Source organism: Lampetra planeri, chromosome 27 (genome assembly GCF_965212315.1).
Source record: "Lampetra planeri chromosome 27, kcLamPlan1.2.h2, whole genome shotgun sequence".
NCBI classification, from domain to species: Eukaryota; Metazoa; Chordata; class Hyperoartia; order Petromyzontiformes; family Petromyzontidae; genus Lampetra; species Lampetra planeri.
The window spans coordinates 7,694,106-7,716,012 of NC_136133.1; the positions used below are offsets into that span (position 1 = coordinate 7,694,106).

Consider the following 21,907-nt stretch of genomic DNA (forward strand, 5'->3'; position numbering starts at 1 on the left):
GTCACCAGGGCGCTTGTGCCAGGCTAGGTGCGCCTCGAGGCCACGCGAAGTGTCGACGGCTCGCTAACAAGTCACAGGGCGAACCCAGCTGCCATGGGTCGACTGGCAGAGATGCACCACCTGTGCTCCCCAACGTGCCACCTCGCTGCGTTTTAGCCGCCCCGTGCTCCGCTTGTTGTGAGCGTCGCTCCTCCGCCCTCCGCTTTTGCTGGAGGGCAACGACCTCAAACTGCCCAGCAGCGTCCTTCCCGAGCCTCCTTAGCGGTGGTCGATCTTGACACCGCTGTCATTGGTCATCGGCAAACCCACTCAGCTCCACATCCTCCTGTACTACATCAGCTGAATCTCTTCTCCAGCCTGTGCGGCGCCCATGTAGCCCCCTCTATCCGGTCAAACAGAAGCCACCTAGGATTGCGGTGGCTGAGTATGCGGGCTGCGTGACCCAGCAAAAGCAGCCTCCTCGCCTTGCCGGAGGAGCTCACTCATGGGACTGCGTCCAGATATTTAAAGGATCTCCGAGCTCCTCACACTGTACCTCAACGTGGTCAAAGCAAGGATGGATCGTAGGCAGACCAGTCTGAATGTTTCAAACCAGCGAAGATGTTCCTTTGGAGAGGTCCACGATTCACAAGCAGAGAGAAGGGGTATAACTGTGGAGCAGGGGTGGAGAACCTTGTTTCTGCCAAGGGCCATTTGGACATTAATAACATCATTCGCGGGCCATACAAGAGTATAAACTTAAAGATTAGCCCGTTATATTCGGTCAAACATTTAATTAACTCACCCCTTAATGTGATGGCTGGAACTGCCAAATGATTTCGCGGGCCGGACGTTCCCCACCCCTGCCTGAGTGTGGAGCGATAGGCCAGGTAGCTTCCAATACAGCGTTACACAGCTGACGAAAAGATCATGCCACCCGACTCCTCACTTACTCACCTACACACACACACGAGAAAATATCCCCCGTATAGTCGTAACAGACTTTGGGGGCAAGTGCTGTTAGCGAGCACCTATGAATGACGGCAGGACACACGAGGGGGTGGGTGGCCAGCACTACGCCTGGCCGCCTTTGTCTCCCGAGTGGCGATGTTTACACATCGTAAAAGGTGCTCATTTGAGGCCGAGTCGACCCAGGGGAGGCTCCGGACCAGTTAAGATAACCACGTTGTCCGTGAGCAGGATTCGAATTCGTGTTAGCAGGTGCGTAGCCCAGCGTGCTCACCGCTACACTACCGCTCCCCACACCGACCTACATGACAAAGATCCCCCATATAGCCTTTAACAGATTGGCGGGGCAAGTGCTGTTCGTGAGCACCTATCAATGCCGGCACGGCACACGAGGGAGTGGGTGGGTTGCCAACACCAATACCCGCCATTCGCCACGAAGTGACGGTGATGTCACCATGGCGCCTGTGCCAGGCCAGGTGAAGTGTCGAAGGCTCGCTGATAGGTCTCGGTACAGACCCAGGTGACATGGGTTCGCCGACTGAGATGCAAACGCCAAATGTACAGCAGGCGTCATGGTCGGGATCGAGTGCACGACCTCCTGTATACCAGGCGAGGTAGTTAACATCTCGCGACCGTGGCGCCCCACCTGTGCCAGCTATGTCCGTACTGTGGCAACTTGCCGCATTTTAACCACACGGCGCTCTGCTCGTGCTTGTGAGCGTCGCTCCTCCACCCTCCGTTGTTGCTGGAGGGCGACTGCCTCCAACTGTCCAGTAGCGTCCTTCACGAGCCTCCTCCACAGAGGCCGATTTTGACACCGCTGTTACCAGTCATGGGCAAGTCCACTCAGCTCCACGTCCTCCCGTACCGCATCAGTCCATCTCTTCTCCAGCCCGTGTAGCCCCCTCTATGCGGTCAAACAGAAGCTGCTTGAGCGTGCGGTGGCTGGGCTTGCGGGCTACATGACGAAGCCAACGCAGCCTTGCCTGCCAGAGGAGCTCACCGATGGGAATGTGTCCAGAGCCTTCAAGAATTTGTGAGCTAGCCACACAAGCCAGCCTGGTTAAACCCAGGATAACACCACACCTACCTCCGCAGACACCGCCACAGACGCCTGCGCAGACACTGCCACGCCGCGTGTACCGCGAGTTGAGTTTTATTGGCAGAAATCGTCACGAAAAGCAACAACGCGTGCGGTGACGTCGGTCGAGGAATGAATACTGCTCAGTCTGGGTGTACCCAGCGCCTTCTCCTCCATAAAACCTACAGCACCTCCCACCTATAACTACACCCTCTAGCTACCTACACCCCGTCCTCTAGAGCATCTCCCACCTCTACCTACAGCATCGAACTCCACCTCGGGTAGCCCCGCGCATTGGCACGTCGTCAAGGTGGTTGTTGTTGAGGCGAGGTTTTAAACCCTTGAGCAAAGTCCAGATGTAAAAAAACACGTTTGGTGACCTCAGTCACCTTCACGTACAGCCACTACTTGAGTCCTCGCGACCCCCGACCACGCTACGTCTTTCCGCGTTAACCAATTTACTCCACATTTAAATTAACTCGTTCCACGCTGCACGCGTCCGATGATTGTTGAACGTCCCACGTGACGCGCTAAACAATGAACGCTGTCCGCGGTTAATAGAGTATTAAAATTAAGATCGCAATCTCGTGCGCGTATGTACAGGTGCATGTACAACCATCATCAGGCGCGTAGAGCGTGGAACGAGTTGATTTGAAGTGGGGGGGGGGGGGGTACATTGGGAAGACGGAGCAGGGTGGATCGTGAGGACGAAAGTTTGGGAAACTCTTCTCGATAGCATCTCCCACGTACACCGACCACGACGCGTGGCGCTGTGCGTACGGTGCGTGGTGCTGTGCGTGGCGCTGTGCGTGGTGCTGTGCGTACGGTGCGTGGTGCGGTGCGTGGTGCTGTGCGTGGTGCTGTGCGTGGTGCGATGCGTGGTGCTGTGCGTGGTGCTGTGCGTGGTGCTGTGCGTGGTGCGATGCGTGGTGCTGTGCGTGGTGCGATGCGTGGTGCTGTGCGTGGTGCTGTGCGTGGTGCTGTGCGTGGTGCTGTGCGTGGTGCGATGCGTGGTGCTGTGCGTGGTGCGGTGCGTGGTGCTGTGCGTGATGCTGTGCGTGGCGCTGTGCGTGGCGCTGTGCGTATGGTGCGTGATGCTGTGCGTGGCGCTGTGCGTACGGTGCGTGGTGCTGTGTGTGGTGCTGTGTGTGGTGCTGTGCGTGGTGCTGTGCGTGGTGCTGTGCGTGGTGCTGTGCGTACGGTGCGTGGTGCTGTGCGTGGTGCTGTGCATGGTGCTGTGCGTGGTGCGGTGCATGGTGCTGTGTGTGGTGCTGTGTGTGGTGCTGTGCGTGGTGCTGTGCGTGGTGCTGTGCGTGGTGCTGTGCGTACGGTGCGTGGTGCTGTGCGTGGCGCAGTGCGTGGCGCAGTGCGTGGCGCTGTGCGTGGCGCTGTGCGTGGCGCTGTGCGTGGTGCGTGTCCGTGGTGCTGTGCGTGGTGCTGTGCGTGGTGCGGTGCGTGGTGCTGTGCGTGGTGCTGTGCGTGGTGCTGTGCGTGGTGCGTGTCCGTGGTGCTGTGCGTGGTGCGTGTCCGTGGTGCTGTGCGTGGTGCTGTGCGTGGTGCTGTGCGTGGTGCTGTGCGTACGGTGGGTGGTGCTGTGCGTGGTGCTGTGCGTGGTGCTGTGCGTACGGTGGGTGGTGCTGTGCGTGGTGCTGTGCGTGGTGCTGTGCGTGGTGCTGTGCGTGGTGCTGTGCGTACGGTGGGTGGTGCTGTGCGTGGTGCTGTGTGTGGTGCTGTGCGTGGTGCTGTGCGTACGGTGCGTGGTGCTGTGCATGGTGCTGTGTGTGGTGCGGTGCGTGGTGCTGTGCGTGGTGCTGTGCGTGGTGCGGTGCGTGGTGCGGTGCGTGGTGCTGTGCGTGGTGCTGTGCGTGGTGCTGTGCGTACGGTGCGTGGCACTGTGCGTGGTGCTGTGCGTGGTGCTGTGCGTACGGTGCATGGTGCTGTGCGTGGTGCTGTGCGTGGTGCTGTGCGTACGGTGCGTGGTGCGGTGCGTGGTGCGGTGCGACGCATGGTGGTGCGGTGTGAAGCACGGGCGAGCATCACAGGATCACACTGAACTCTCCGGGTCGGGGCAGAGTGAACCTCTCCTCTCCCCCGCTCCGTCTCCGGGCCAAGGAATGTGACCTCTGACCTTGCGATCTTTCGTCTCTTGACCTCTGACCCTGCGACCTCTCGTCCCTCGACCTCTGACCTTGCGACCTCTCGTCCCTCGACTTCTGACCCTGCGGTCGCTCGTCCCTCGACTTCTGACCCTGCGGTCGCTCGTCCCTCGACCTCTGACCTTGCGATCGCTCGTCCCGCGACCTCTGACCTTGCGATCGCTCGTCCCTCGACCTCTGACCCTGGGATCGCTCGTCCCTCGACCTCTGACCCTGCGACCTCTGATCGGCCGAGCTGCGCCCGTGCGACCTACGTCTGTGCGCCGTGTCGTCGCGCACGTCACGCGGCCGCCCGTGAGTATGGTGCCGCTCGTCGCGCGACCTGTCGTCAGCCGACCTGCGTCCGTGCGACCTCGTGTGACCCCGCGACCCCTCCTCCCGCGATCCGTGACCCCTCGACCTCCTCTCTTCTACCGCAGCCCCGACCGGCTCCGGGTCGCATGACCCGCGCTCCTGGTCACGTGACCCGCCGGTGGCGGCCCCACCACTCGGCCACTCGGGGTCGTGGGCCCGGTGGTCCCCGCGAGGCCGCTTGTCGCGCGACCTCCCGTGGGAGCGGCCCTCCGACCTGGCGTCACGCGAGGGCGGGCGGGGACGGCACGGGGGCGGCACGGGGCTGCCCGCGATGGGCGGCAGCGGTGGTGCCCGCGACGGGGGCGGCCCCGCCGCGTGGTGGGGGGTTGGCACGGAGGGGCACGGCGGAGCCGCCGCCGCCGTCGCCTCCCGTGGGCGCACGCGGGGAGGAGGAGGAGGTGACGCGCGTCCCTGCGAAGACGTCAGCGGCTGCTGCTGCTGCTGCCGATGGTGATGGTGGTGGTGATGGTGGTGTTGATGCTGTTCGTGTTTCTGCTTCTGATGCTGGTGGTGGCTTGGACCCAGCTGCTGCTGTTGCTGCTGTTGTCGCCGATGGTGCCGCCCCTCGTGGTGGCGGTGGTGGTGGCGGTGGTATCGCTCGTAATCGGACAGAGAGGACGATGACGAGGTGGTGGAGGACACCTCATCCGCGTGGCCACCCTCGTTGAACACTCCTCCTCCTCCTCCCACATCGTCATTGTCGTCGTCGTCGTCGGGCCCCCGCGTGCCGCTGGCGCGGGTGGCGCAAGTCTGGGCGTCCGACACGCCGGGGCCCAGACTCGACTTGTCCGTCCAGCCGCCCCGCAGGGACCCCCGCCAGCGCCGACCGGTCCCCCGCCACCGCTCCTGGTAGCGCCGGTAGTGCCCCCACTCGCCGTCCGCGCCCGCCTCGCCGTTGGCGTTGAGGTCGGAGTGGAGCTCTCCGGCGGGCGGCGGGTCATTGTCGGTGGCTCCGCCGGGGGGGCCGCCTCCGCCGTCGCCGGCGGTGGCGGCGCCACGCTGCCGCTGCTGATTGGCGTTGGCGGTTGGCGGCAAAGGCTGCGCCGCGTGGGCGTGCGCCAGCGCGCGCGCGTGCGCCGCCACGTTCTCCTCCGTGAGCTGCGGATTGATTCGCCGCACGATCTCCAGCTCCACGGCACGCGGCACCACCAGCACCAGCGCCGCTGCCGGATTGCCGCCGCCGCCGCCGCCCTCCCCCGCCACCGCCAGACGCAGCAGGGACACGCTGCGCAGCTGGTTCGCGTTGTGCAGATGCTGCCCTAGAAGCTGCTGCTGCTGCTGAAGCTGGTGCTGCGTGGTGGGCAGCTCCCCCAGCATGGGCCACCACTCCGGGGGGGAACTGCGCCGCATAGGTGAGCAGGCCGCCTCCCCCGGCCCCGGCGCCGTGCTTGTGCTTGCTGGAGCGCTGGAACGCCCGGTCAAGCCGCAGCGATCGGCGCAGGAACGCCAGCCCCTGCTGCAGGGCGCCCCCCCGGGGCTTTGCCGTGGGGGGTGCGGAGGAACTCGGAGGCGGGGACGGGGGAGGGGACACGGGGGGGCACGGGAGGGAGGCGGACGCCGGCTCCCCTGGGGAGGAGGAGCGGGGGACGGCCGCGGCCTCCAACTCACCGTGGCCGTCGGGGTCCGCGCCGAGGGGACACGAGGGGGGCGGCAGGCCGTGGATCACGGGGGCAGTGGGGACCAGGCAGGAGGAGGGTACCCCCGTTGTCTCAGAATCGAAGACGAGGTCCCCGACGAGGTCTCCAGACGGATCCCCGGTGAGGACGGCGAGGACCGCATCGCCCTCATCTCCATCATGCCCCCCGAGTTCCGTATCTCCTTGTCCCGTGTCTCCGTGTCCTGTGTCTCCGCCGTGTCCCGTGTCTCCGCGGTGTTCTGCGTCTCCGCCGTGTCCTGCGTCTCCCCCACGTTCTTTGTCTCCGTGCAATGCGGACCCACCCCCCGTGCTACCCCCCGGGTGCTCGGGGGGTTCGGTGGTTTCACAAGTGGCCACGGGGTGAGTGCGAGTTGATATGCGAGTGGCGTCACCACCTCCAGGGACCGCACCGTTCTCCCCCGTAAGGATAGGAGTTGCCTCGACTACTACACTCATTGTCGAAGTAGCGAACGCAGGGGCCTGGTGTACACGCACACATGGCACAGCATCACACGGTGTCACACACAGCCAACGACACACACGGTCAAATACAATCGCGCATAGCCACCACATCATAATACAGTAACCACACCATCACAGACAGACACCACACAAATACGATCAAATTCTCACTTGCAACCATTTAAAGCAGCCCTGTGACCACCACTCATCCTTGCAATGCCACATAACTCTCCGAACCTCCAAGAGGAGGCTGCAATGAGCCTCCTCATTCCCTCATGTGGGAAGCTATAAGCAGTGAAAGTGGGCCTGTCGCTGTCTCTCAGCTCGCTGGAACACCTCCGTTAACCAGGGTTTGTGGGGAGGTCTAGACCACGTGCCCAATCAAGCCAGAGCAGCTGCATGAGCCACAGTCCTGAACCTCACCAATTGCCCCTCGGCTTCAGGAGGAGGTGGGGGTTACGATGCCAACCCCAGCCGCAAGCGATGATCAGATTCTCGCTTGCAACTTTCAACAGCGAGACCAGACGGGGCTATTTCTGGTTTGAACATGATGAGACGTGGATTGCCAGTCCACAGTGGCAGAACAGCAGGTGCATCTTACAGATGACAAGCTGATGGTCAGTGGACAGATCAGCTCCACTGTAAGTCCTGGTGTCAAGAACATGGGCTGTCATTTGCCGTCTAGCCTCGAGAGTTCAGTAGATATTCTTGGTTGGTTTCTGGCATGCGCCCACAGCCACACATGCACCAATATACACACTTATCACAAAACAATATTAACATGTGCAGGATCACACACAGCAGACCAACAGCACTATATGTAAACAGAATCGGACAACACACAGGACATCACTGGACACACCAACATGCAAAGACAAAGATCCCCACTATAGCCCGAACAGACTGTTGGGGCAAATGCTGCAGCTATGAAGGCTGGGATGGCACACGAGGGGGTCGGTGGCCAGGACCATGCCCGGCCGCCTTTGTCTCCACAGTGGCGATGTTTACACATCGTACCACACACAACGCTCAACCACACACACACACACACCGCTCAACCACACACACACACACCGCTCAACCACACACACACACACACCGCTCAACCACACACACACACCGCTCAACCACACACACACACACACCGCTCAACCACACACACACACACACCGCTCAACCACACACACACACACCGCTCAACCACACACACACACCGTTCAACCACACACACACACCGCTCAACCACACACACACACACCGCTCAACCACACACACACCGCTCAACCACACACACACACACCGCTCAACCACACACACACACCGCTCAACCACACACACACACCGCTCAACCACACGCACACACACACACCGCTCAACCACACACACACCGCTCAACCACACACACACACCGCTCAACCACACACACACACCGCTCAACCACACACACACACCGCTCAACCACACGCACACACACACACCGCTCAACCACACACACACACACCGCTCAACCACACACACACACCGCTCAACCACACACACCGCACAACCACGCACACACCGCACAACCACGCACACACACACATCGCTCAACCACACACACACACACCGCTCAACCACACGCACACACACACACACCGCTCAACCACACGCACACACACACACCGCTCAACCACACACACACACATCACTCAACCACACGCACACCGCTCAACCACACACACACACCACACACACACACCGCTCAACCACACACACACACCACACACACACACACCGCTCAACCACACACACACACACCACTCAACCACACACACACACCGCTCAACCACACACACACACACCGCTCAACCACACACACACACCGCTCAACCACACACACACACCGCTCAACCACGCACACACACAACCATACACACACCGCACAACCACACACACACACCGCTCAACCACACACACACACACACCGCTCAACCACGCGCACACACACCGCTCAACCATACACGCATCGCACAACCACACACACACCGCTCAACCATACACACACACACCGCTCAACCACACACACACCGCTCAACCACACACACACACACCGCTCAACCACACACACACACCGCTCAACCACACACACCGCACAACCACGCACACACCGCACAACCACGCACACACACACATCGCTCAACCACACACACACACACCGCTCAACCACACGCACACACACACACACCGCTCAACCACACGCACACACACACACCGCTCAACCACACACACACACATCACTCAACCACACGCACACCGCTCAACCACACACACACACCACACACACACACCGCTCAACCACACACACACACCACACACACACACACCGCTCAACCACACACACACACACCACTCAACCACACACACACACCGCTCAACCACACACACACACACCGCTCAACCACACACACACACCGCTCAACCACACACACACACCGCTCAACCACGCACACACACAACCATACACACACCGCACAACCACACACACACCGCACAACCACACACACACACCGCTCAACCACACACACACACACACCGCTCAACCACGCGCACACACACCGCTCAACCATACACGCATCGCACAACCACACACACACCGCTCAACCATACACACACACACCGCTCAACCACACACACACCGCTCAACCACACACACACCGCTCAACCACACACACACACCACTCAACCACACACACACCACTCAACCACACACACACACACCGCTCAACCACGCGCACACACAAACACACCGCTCAACCACACACACACACCGCTCAACCACGCACACACACAACCATACACACACCGCACAACCACACACACACACACCGCACAACCACACACACCGCTCAACCATACACACACACCGCTCAACCACACACACACACACACTGCTCAACCACACACACCGCTCAACCACACACACACACCACTCAACCACACACACACACCACTCAACCACACACACACACCACTCAACCACACACACACACACACCGCTCAACCACACACACACCGCTCAACCACACACACCACTCAACCACACACACCACTCAACCACACACACACCGCACAACCACGCGCACACACACCGCTCAACCACGCGCACACACACCGCACAACCACGCGCACACACTCCGCTCAACCACACGCACACACACCGCTCAACCACACACACACACCACACACACCGCTCAACCACACACACCACACACACACACACACCGCTCAACCACACACACACACACCACTCAACCACACACACCGCTCAACCACACACACACACACCGCTCAACCACACACACACCGCTCACCCACACACACACCGCTCAACCACAGACACACACACCGCTCAACCACACACACTGCTCAACCACACACATACAGTTCAACCACGCGCACTCCGCACAACCGCGCGCACACACACACCGCTCAACCGCACACACACACCGCTCAACCACGCGCACACCGCTCAACCACACACCGCTCAACCACACACACACACCGCTCAACCACGCGCACACACACACCGCTCAACCACACACCGCTCAACCACGCGCACACACCGCTCAACCATGCACACACACACCGCTCAACCACGCACACACACACCGCTCAACCACACACACACCACTCAACCACACACACACACCGCTCACACACACACACCGCTCAACCACACACACACACACACCGCTCAACCACACGCACACACACCGCTCAACCACACACACACACACCGCTCAACCACACACACACACACTGCTCAACCACAAACACACACACCGCTCAACCACACACACACCGCTCAACCACACACACACACCGCTCAACCACACACACACACACCGCTCAACCACACACACACACCGCTCAACCACACACACACACCGCTCAACCACACACACACACACCGCTCAACCACACACACACCGCTCAACCACACACACACCGCTCAACCACACACACACACACCGCTCAACCACACACACACACCGCTCAACCACACACACACACCGCTCAACCACACACACACACACCGCTCAACCACACACACACACCGCTCAACCACACACACCGCACAACCACGCACACACCGCACAACCACGCACACACACACATCGCTCAACCACACACACACCGCTCAACCACACGCACACACACACACACCGCTCAACCACACGCACACACACACACCGCTCAACCACACACACACACATCACTCAACCACACGCACACCGCTCAACCACACACACACACCACACACACACACCGCTCAACCACACACACACACACACCACTCAACCACACACACACACTGCTCAACCACACACACACACACCGCTCAACCACACACACACACCGCTCAACCACACACACACACCGCTCAACCACGCACACACACAACCATACACACACCGCACAACCACACACACACACACCGCTCAACCACACACACACACACACACCGCTCAACCACGCGCACACACACCGCTCAACCATACACGCATCGCACAACCACACACACACCGCTCAACCATACACACACACACCGCTCAACCACACACACACCGCTCAACCACACACACACCGCTCAACCACACACACACACCACTCAACCACACACACACCACTCAACCACACACACACCACTCAACCACACACACACACACCGCTCAACCACGCGCACACACAAACACACCGCTCAACCACACACACCGCTCAACCACGCACACACACAACCATACACACACCGCACAACCACACACACACACACCGCACAACCACACACATCGCTCAACCATACACACACACCGCTCAACCACACACACACACACACACACACGCTCAACCACACACACACACACACACTGCTCAACCACACACCGCTCAACCACACACACACACCACTCAACCACACACACACACCACTCAACCACACACACACACACCGCTCAACCACACACACACCGCTCAACCACACACACCACTCAACCACACACACCACTCAACCACACACACACCGCACAACCACGCGCACACACACCGCTCAACCACGTGCACACACACCGCACAACCACGCGCACACACACCGCTCAACCACACACACCGCTCAACCACACACACACACCACACACACCGCTCAACCACACACACCACACACACACACACACCGCTCAACCACACACACACACCACTCAACCACACACACCGCTCAACCACACACACACACACCGCTCAACCACACACACACCGCTCACCCACACACACACCGCTCAACCACAGACACACACACCGCTCAACCACACACACTGCTCAACCACACACATACAGTTCAACCACGCGCACTCCGCACAACCGCGCGCACACACACACCGCTCAACCGCACACACACACACCGCTCAACCACGCGCACACCGCTCAACCACACACCGCTCAACCAGACACACACACCGCTCAACCACGCGCACACACACACCGCTCAACCACACACCGCTCAACCACGCGCACACACCGCTCAACCACGCACACACACACCGCTCAACCACGCACACACACACCGCTCAACCACACACACACCACTCAACCACACACACACACCGCTCACACACACACACCGCTCAACCACACACACACACACACCGCTCAACCACACGCACACACACCGCTCAACCACACACACACACACCGCTCAACCACGCACACACACACCGCTCAACCATGCACACACACCGCTCAACCACGCGCACAAACACACCGCTCAACCACACACACACACACCGCTCAACCACGCACACACACCGCTCAACCACGCACACACACCGCTCAACCACACACACACACACATCGCTCAACCACACACCGCTCAACCACACACACACACACCGTTCAACCACGCGCACTCCGCACAACCGCGCGCACACACACACCGCCCAACCGCACACACACCGCTCAACCACACACAAACACACCGCTCAACCACACACACACACACACCGCACAACCGCACACACACACCGCACACACACACACACCGCTCAACCACACACACCGCACAACCATGCACAACCACACACACAACCACACACACACACCGCACACACCACTCAACCACACACACACCGCACAACCACACACACTACATACCACGTGACCTCTGGAGCTCGTCTCGTCCAATCATGCGCGTTACCACGGTAACGCCCCTCACAAGGCGTGAGAAGGGCTTATGATGGTGATGGTGGTGCCTAATCTCACCATTACCATACCACAATTACATGCACCGTCACATGCAATTCCACCAACACATCCCCATCATATCACCCCTATCACCAACATCATACCCAACATTACACCCATCACGCCATAGCATCAACCCGTTAAATCATCATCACCACCCTCCCGTACTTAAATTACATCACCACCCTCATCACTACACCACTACCATCATCACTACACCACTACCATGATCAGCTCCTCATCTGCAGAATCATCACACGTGCATCACATCACCTCATCACAAACACACAAATGCATCAGCCGCATCAAATATTATCAATTATCTTACATCACTCCATAACCTGATCAGCTACATCACTACCACCACCACCTCATCTCCATGTTTTATGTCACTTCAACTCGTTCATCATCACACCACCACTTAATTTGCAGCACCATCACCTCAACCGCACCCCCATCAAAAACATCACCACCTCATCTACAGCATCACAAACATCCCCATCCCATCACCTCATCACCACCTCATCTGCAGCATCACATTCACTCCCATCACCTCACCCATCACCCCCATAACCTCACAGCATCACCACCAGCACTTCACCTCACCCGATCACCTCAACCCCATCACCCCATCACCTCAGCACCATCATCACCACCATCATCTCACCCCCATCACCCAATCACCTCACCACCATCATCACCACCATCATCTCACCCCCATCACCTCACCACCATCACCTCAACCCCATCACCTCACCACCATCACCTCACCACCATCACCTCACCCCCATCACCCAATCACCTCACCACCATCATCACCACCATCATCTCACCCCCATCACCTCACCCCCATCACCTCATCAACATCATCACCTCACCACCCCCATCACCCCCATCACCTCACCACCATCACCACCACCCCCATCACCTCACCACCATCACCTCACCCCCATCACCCAATCACCTCACCACCATCATCACCACCATCATCTCACCCCCATCACCTCACCCCCATCACCTCACCCCCATCACCTCACCACCATCACCTCACCACCATCACCTCACCACCATCACCTCACCCCCATCACCTCATCACCACCACCATCCCCCATCACCCCCATCACCACCACCCCCATCACCTCACCACCATCACCTCACCAACATCATCACCTCACCACCCCCATCACCACCACCCCCATCACCTCACCACCATCACCTCACCACCATCACCTCACCAACATCATCACCTCACCACCCCCATCACCACCACCCCCATCACCTCATCACCACCCCTTACCGCCTCTGCGCCGCTCTCTGGCCGCGTCTTCTCGCCGCGCAGCTGGGCGAGTTCATGGCGCCGCCTTCACAGATTCGCGAGGAGCAGTCCGTTGTCTCCCCTCGGCGTTGTCTCCCGCGGTGTCTCCCCCGCGGTGTCCCCGTGTTGTCCCCGTGGTGTCTCCCCGCGGTCTCTCCCCTCCGCGTCGTCTCCCCCAGTGTCGTCGTCTCCCCGTGGTCTCTCCCCTCCGCGGTGTCTCCCCGCGGTCTCCCCGTGTTGTCCCCGTGGTGTTGTCTCCTCCCCGCGGTGTCTCCCCGTGTCGTCTCCTCCCCGTGTCTCCCTGCCGTGTCTCCCTGCCGTGTCTCCCTGCCGTGTCTCCCCGCGTTGTCTTCCCCGCGGTGTCCCCTCGGTTGTGTCTCCGTTGTCTCCGCGGTGTCTCCCCCCGCGTCGTCTCCTCGAGCAGCGCGCGCGCGGGGCGGGGCCTCGTGACGTCACCGCGGCGCCCGTTCGACGTTGGCGGGAAAACCGCAGCCGTCTCCTCCTCCTCATTACCATGAATCTCATCACCATCACACTGTCACCATCATCACCATCTCATCATCATCATCACATTGTCATCACCATCATCATCACCATCATCATCACACTGTCATCACCATCATCACCATATCTTCATCATCACACTGTCCTCACCATCATCACCATCTCACCATCTCATCACCATCTCAACATCATCATCACTGTCATCACCATCATCACCATCTCCTCACCATCAGACTGCCCTCACCATCATCACACTGCCCTCACCATCATCACCATCTCACCATCATCACCATCTCCTCACCATCAGACTGCCCTCACCATCTCATCATCTCACTGCCCTCACCATCATCATCATCTCACCATCATCACCATCTCCTCACCATCAGACTGTCCTCACCATCTTCTCACCATCATCACACTGTCATCACCATCATCACCATCTCACCATGATCACACTGTCATCACCATCATCACCATCATCACCATCTCCTCACCATCATCACCATCTCATCACACTGTCCTCACCATCATCACCATCTCACCATCATCACACTGACCTCACCATCATCACCATCATCACCATCTCCTCACCATCATCACCATCTCATCACACTGTCCTCACCATCATCACCATCTCACCATCATCACCATCTCCTCACCATCATCACCATCTCCTCACCATCACTGCCCTCACCATCTCATCATCTCATCATGATCACACTGTCCTCACCATCATCACCATCTCACCATCATCACCATCTTCTCACCATCATCACCATCTCCTCACCATCATCATCACACTGTCCTCACCATCATCACCATCTCACCATCATCACCATCTTCTCACCATCATCACCATCTCCTCACCATCATCACTGCCCTCATCATCTCATCATCTCATCATGATCACACTGTCCTCACCATCATCACCATCATCACCATCTCATCATCATCACCATCTCACCACCATCATCACCATCATCATCGCCAGAGTTTCATCATCAGACTCTCATCGCTTTACCATCAACCAATCATCACCATCTCATCATTATCAGCTCATCATCCCCTCAGCATCAATTGCTAATTATCACCAACTCATCGTTATTAATCAGATCATCGTCAACTCAGCATATTCATGATCAATCAATTATTATCATCTGATATCATCAGCTACGAAATCGTCGACATATTATCATCATCCTCGCTGTCATCATCACTAACGTATCATCATCATCATTAGCTCATCACCACCACGATCTTCACTCGAATGGTCTTGGTCTTCACTCTAATCATGAACAGCTTCGTAATTAGCACCATCATCATTAGTTCATTATCACCACCACGGTCTTCACTCTCATCATTATCAGCTTCGTAATTAGCACCATCATCATGATCATCATCATGATCATTATCATTATCAGCTCATCATCATCATGATCATCAGCTCATCATCATGATCATCATCATGATTATCATCATGATCATCAGCTCATCATTATCAGCTCATCATCATCATGATCATCATCATGATCATCAGCTCATCATCATCATGATCATCATCAGCTCATCATCATGATCATCATCATGATCATCATCATGATCATCAGCTCATCATTATCAGCTCATCATTTTCATCATCATGATCATCATCAGCTCATCATCATCATGATCATCATCAGCTCATCATGATCATCAGCTCATCATTATCAGCTCATCATCATCAAGATCATCATCATGATCATCAGCTCATCAACAGCTCATCATCATGATCATCATCATGAGCATCATTATCAGCTCATCATCATCAGCTCATCATCATCATGATCATCATGATCATCATCATCAGCTCATCATTATCAGCTCATCATCATCATGCTCATCATCATGATCATCAGCTCATCATTATCAGCTCATCATCATCATGATCATCATTATCAGCTCATCATCATCAGCTCATCATCATCATGATCATCATCATGATCATCAGCTCATCATTATCAGCTCATCATTATCAGCTTATCATCATCATGATCATCAGCTCATCATTATCAGATCATCATCATGATCATCATCATGATCATCATGATCATCATCATGATCATCATCAGCTCATCATCAGATCATCATCATGATCATCATCAGCTCATCATCATCATGATCACTGGGGAGGCAACAGGGGTCCAGGCCACCGCCCTCATCTGCGGTGTCGTGGCGGCCTTCAGTGGCTGCTCCTCGCATTCTCTAGACAGCACTTGCCCCGACAGGCCGCGTGCGCTACACGGGGGAAGGACCTTTGTCTGTGCGCGTCTCGCATTGTGTGGGGCGGTGTGGGGCGTGGTGTGGTGTGGGGTGTGTGAGGGTGTGTGGGGGGTGTGGTGGGGGGTGTGGTGAGGGGGTGTGGTGGGGGGGTGTGGTGGGGGGTGTGGTGGGGGGGGGTGTGGTGGGGGGGTGTGGGGGCGTGGTGTGGTGGGGAGTATGTGGAGGGTGTGGCGTGGTGTGGGGTATGTCTGGGGTGTGTGTGGGGAGTGTGGTGGTGGGGTGGGGTGTATGCGGGGATGGTGTGGGTTCTGTGTGTGGTATATGGTGTGGGTGGGGTGTTGTGGGTGTGTGTGTGGGGGGTGGTGTGTGGGGTGGTGTATGGTGTGTGTGGGGTGTGTGGGGGTTGGTGTATGGTGTGTGTGGGGTGGTGTATGGTGTGTGTGGTGTGGTGTATGGTGTGTGTGGGGTGTGGGGGTTGGTGTATGGTGTGTGTGGGGTGGTGTATGGTCTGTGTGGTGTGTGTGGGGGGTGGTGTGTGGGGGGTAAAATGGGAGGGGGGGGCTCATTAACATATCAATGGAACTGGGGGAGCGAGACGCGGCCATGCAAGGCGGCCCTCACTCACACGCCCCCCACATCACCCACGACTGCTGCTGGCGGGGTGGGTGATGGTCGGAGTTGGTGGGAGCACTTGCTCCTACAGTCTGTTAAGGCTACACGGGGGATCTTTGGTGTTGTTTATGGAGATTATGGTGGTTGATGCTAGTGATGGGGAGCGGTGGCGCAGTGGTTAGCGCGCTGCACTACAAACCCCTGCCACCCGAGTTGTATTCTCGCTCACGCCCAACACCCAGTGGCGATGATCTGAACCGGTCCTGGGTCTCGTCGAGGTCGACTCAACCTCAAATGAGTACCTGGTGCGGTGTAGTGTAGTAAACATCGCCACTAGGGAGACAAAGGCGGTCGGCGGTGGTGTTGGCCACCCACCCCCTCGTGTGTCATGCCGGCCTTCATTAACATAACTTGCCCTAATAGTCGGTTAAAGGCTATATGGGGAATCTATGTCTAAGATAGTGGTGATGATAGTAGCGACGGCGATTATGGTCGTGGTGGTGATGATAGTGGTGGTGGTGATGATAGTGGTGGTAGTGGTGGTGATGATAGTGATGGTAGTGGTGGTGATGGTGGTGATGGTGATGATAGTGGTGGTGATGATAATGGTGGTGATGGTGATGATAGTGGTGGTAGTGGTGGTGATGATAGTGATGGTAGTGGTGGTGATGGTGGTGATGGTGATGATAGTGGTGGTGATGATAGTGGTGGTGGTGATGGTGATGATAGTGGTGGTTATGGTGGTGATGATAGTGGTGGTGATGGTGGTGATGATAGTGATGGTAGTGGTGGTGATGATAGTGGGGGTGATGGTGGTGATGATAGTGATGATAGTGGTGGTAGTGGTGGTGGTGATGGTGATGATAGTGATGATAGTGATGATAGTGGTGGTAGTGGTGGTGATGATAGTGGTAGTGGTGGTAGTGGTAGTGGTGGTGATGATGGTGATGATAGTGGTGGTGGTGATGGCGAGTGCCAGCCCATGAGGTTGTGAGGCCATTCTGAACTCCGTGCAGTCGGGCGAGACGCGTGTGTGTGGGTGCGTGTGTCACTGTGTGTGTGCTATTGTGTGTGTGTGTGCTACTGTGTGTCACTGTGTGTGTGCTATTGTGTGTGTGTGTGCATGGTGTGTGTGCTATTGTGTGTGTGCTAGTGTGTGTGTGCTATTGTGTGTGTGTGTGCTAGTGTGTGTGTGTGTGCATGGTGTGGGTTTAACCAGGCTGGATTGTGTGAGGAGCTCACAAGTCCTTGAAAGATCTGGGCAAAGTCCCATCAGTGAGCTCCTCCGGCAGGCAAGGCTGCGTTGGCTGGGTCATGTAGCCCGCATGCCCAGCCACCGCATGCCTAAACAGCTTTTGTTCGGCCGGATCCAGGGGGCTAAACGGGCGCGGCACGGGCTAGAGAAGAGATGGAGTGATGTGGTACAGGAGGACGTGGAGCTGAGTGGACTTGCCGATGACTGGTACCAGCGGTGTCAAGATCGGCCTCAGTGGAGGAGGCTCGTGAAGGACGCTACTGGGCAGTTGGAGGCAGTCGCCCTCCAACAACAACGGAGGGCGGAGGAGCGACGCTCACAACAACGAGCGGAGCGCCGGGTGGCTAAAGCACAGCAAGTTGGCACAGTAGGGGGCACAGGTGGTGCATCAGCCAGTCATCTCGGTCATCTCGGTCAGTCGACCCGTGGCACCTGGGTCTGCCCCGTGACCTCCTGCCAGCGGGCGTTCGACACTTCACGTGGCCTCAGGGTGCACATGGCCTGGCACAAGCGTCGTGGTGACGTCACCGCCACTTAGTGGCGAATGGCGGTTGTTGTTGTTGTTGTGTGCTAGTGTGTGTGTGTGCATGGTGTGTGTGTGCATGGTGTGTGTGTGCATGGTGTGTGTGTGCATGGTGTGTGTGTGCATGGTGTGTGTGTGCATGGTGTGTGTGTGTGTGCTATTGTGTGTGTGTGCTACTGTGTGTCACTGTGTGTGTGCTATTGTGTGTGTGTGCTAGTGTGTGTGTGTGCTACTGTGTGTGTGTGCATGGTGTGTGTGCTATTGTGTGTGTGTGCATGTTGTGTGTGTGTGCATGTTGTGTTTGTGTGTGTGCGTGTTGTGTGTGTGTGTGGTGTGTGGGTTCGATTCTCGCTCACGGCCAACACCAGTGACGATTATTTGAACCGGTCCTGGGCCTCCCCTAGGTCGACTCAGCTTCAAATGAGTACCTGGTGTGGTGTGTAAAAATCGCCACTGGGGAGACAAAGGCGGTCGGGCGTGATGTTGGCCACCCACCCCCTCGTGTATTGTTCCGGCCTTTAAAGGTGCTCGCTAACAGCACTTGTCCCATCAGTCTGTTCGAGGCTATACGGGGGATATTTGTCTTTGGGTGCGTTTGGCACTGTGTGATATTGTTTTTGTGTGTTGCAGTGTGTATGTGTGTGTGTGCTATTATGTTAATGTGTGAGTGTGGTATTGTGTGTGAGTGTGGTATTGTATATGGTGTTGTGTGTATGTGTGTGCGTGCTATTATGTTAATGTGTGAGTGTGGTATTGTGTGTGTGTGGTATTGTGTATGGTGTTGTGTGTATGGTATTGTGTTAGTGTGCTTCTTACGTTGGTGTATGTGTGTGGTGTTGTGTGTGTGTGGTATTGTGGAGCGGTGGTGTAGCGGTTTGCGCGCTGCGCTATGAACCTGGCGACCCGGGTTCGATTCCCGCTCACGGCTAACACCAGTGACGATTATCTGAACCGGTCCTGGGCCTCCCCTAGGTCGACTCAGCCTTAAATGAGTACCTGGTGCGGTGTGTAAACATCGCCACTGGGGAGACAAAGGCGGTCGGGCGTGGTGCTGGCCACCCACCCCCTCGTGTACCGTTCTGGCCTTCATAGGTGCTCGCTAACAGCACTTGCCCCTACAGTCTGTTAAGGCTATACGGGGGATCTTTATCTTTGTGTGGTATTGTGTGTGTGTATGGTGTTGTGTGCATGGTATTGTGTATGGTGTTGTGTGTATGGTATTGTGTTAGTGTGCTTCTTACGGTGGTGTAGTGTGTGGTATTGTGTGTGTATGGTATTGTATATGGTGTTGTGTGTGTGTATGTGTGTGCGTGCTATTATGTTATTGTGTGAGTGTGGTATTGTGTGTGTGTGGTATTGTGTGTCTGGTATTGTGTTAGTGGGCTTCTTACGTTGGTGTGTGTGTGTGGTATTGTGTGTGTGTATGGTATTGTATATGGTGTTGTGTGTATGTGTGTGTGCGTGCTATTATGTTATTGTGTGTATGGTATTGTGTTAGTGGGCTTCTTACGTTGGTGTATGTGTGTGGTGTTGTGTGTGTGTGGTATTGTGTGTGTATGGTATTGTATATGGTGTTGTGTGTATGTATGTGTGTGCGTGCTATTATGTTAATGTGTGAGTGTGGTATTGTTTGTGTGTGGTATTGTGTGTCTGGTATTGTGTTAGTGGGCTTCTTACGTTGGTGTGTGTGTGTGGTGTTGTGTGTGTGTGGTATTGTGTGTGTGTATGGTATTGTATATGGTGTTGTGTGTATGTGTGTGCGTGCTATTATGTTAATGTGTGAGTGTGGTATTGTGTGTGTGTGGTATTGTGTGTGGTATTGTGTGTATGGTATTGTGTTAGTGGGCTTCTTACGTTGGTGTGTGTGTGTGGTGTTGTGTGTGTGTGTGTGTGGTATTGTGTGTGTGTGGTATTGTCTTTGTGTGAGTTTGTGGGGAGCGGTGGTGTAGTGGTTAGCGCGCTGCGCTACGAACCCGGCCACCCGAGTTCGATTCCCGCTCATGGCCAACACTAGTAGCGATTATCTGAACCAGTTCTGGGCCTCCCCTAGGTCGACTCAGCTTCAAATGAGTACCTGGTGCGGTGTGTAAACACATCGTCACTGGGGAGACAAAGGCGACCGGGCGTGGTGTTGGCCACCGACCCCTTCGTGTGCCGTGCCGGCCTTCATAGGTGCTACTCGCTAACAGCACTTGCCCCTACAGTCTGTTAAGGCTATCGGGGGATCTTTGTCTTGGTGTGTGAGTGTTGCTATTTTGGTAGTGTGGGACGAGGGTGGGGGTACTGCATTGTGTTGGGGAGCGGTAGTGCAGTGGTTAGCGCACTGCCGGTAGACACCGTTCGATTCCCGATCACGGCCACCAACAACAGCGACGATTATCTGAATCAACTTTGAGCTCAACTCGGTCGAAATGAGTACCTGGTGAGATGTGTAAGCATCGCCACTAGGGAGACAAAGGCGGCCGGGCGCGGTGCGGTGCCGTACCGACCTGTATAATGTGCTCGCTAACAGCACTTGCCCCAACAGTC

General features: G+C 56.8%; 1 protein-coding gene and 1 long non-coding RNA gene across 3 annotated transcripts in view; one reads left to right on the forward strand and one right to left on the reverse strand.

The window, feature by feature from the left end:
• The window catches only part of LOC144728102 (uncharacterized), a 149,337-nt gene that overhangs the window by 23,739 nt on the left and 103,691 nt on the right, over positions 1–21,907 (forward strand). The window lies entirely within an intron of this gene.
• Positions 2,089–14,683, reverse strand: LOC144728100 (uncharacterized). 2 transcript variants are annotated; one of them, XM_078607390.1, is made up of 2 exons: positions 14,211–14,683; positions 2,089–6,655 (listed from the first exon to the last, which is right to left on the reverse strand). In XM_078607390.1, the coding sequence occupies exon 2, from the start codon at positions 5,887–5,889 to the stop codon at positions 4,066–4,068; it is 1,824 nt and encodes a 607-aa protein (XP_078463516.1). In that variant the 5' UTR covers positions 5,890–6,655; positions 14,211–14,683; the 3' UTR covers positions 2,089–4,065. The 2 variants fall into 2 exon arrangements, with proteins under 2 accessions (XP_078463516.1, XP_078463515.1); XM_078607389.1 differs by having other exon boundaries at positions 14,208–14,683.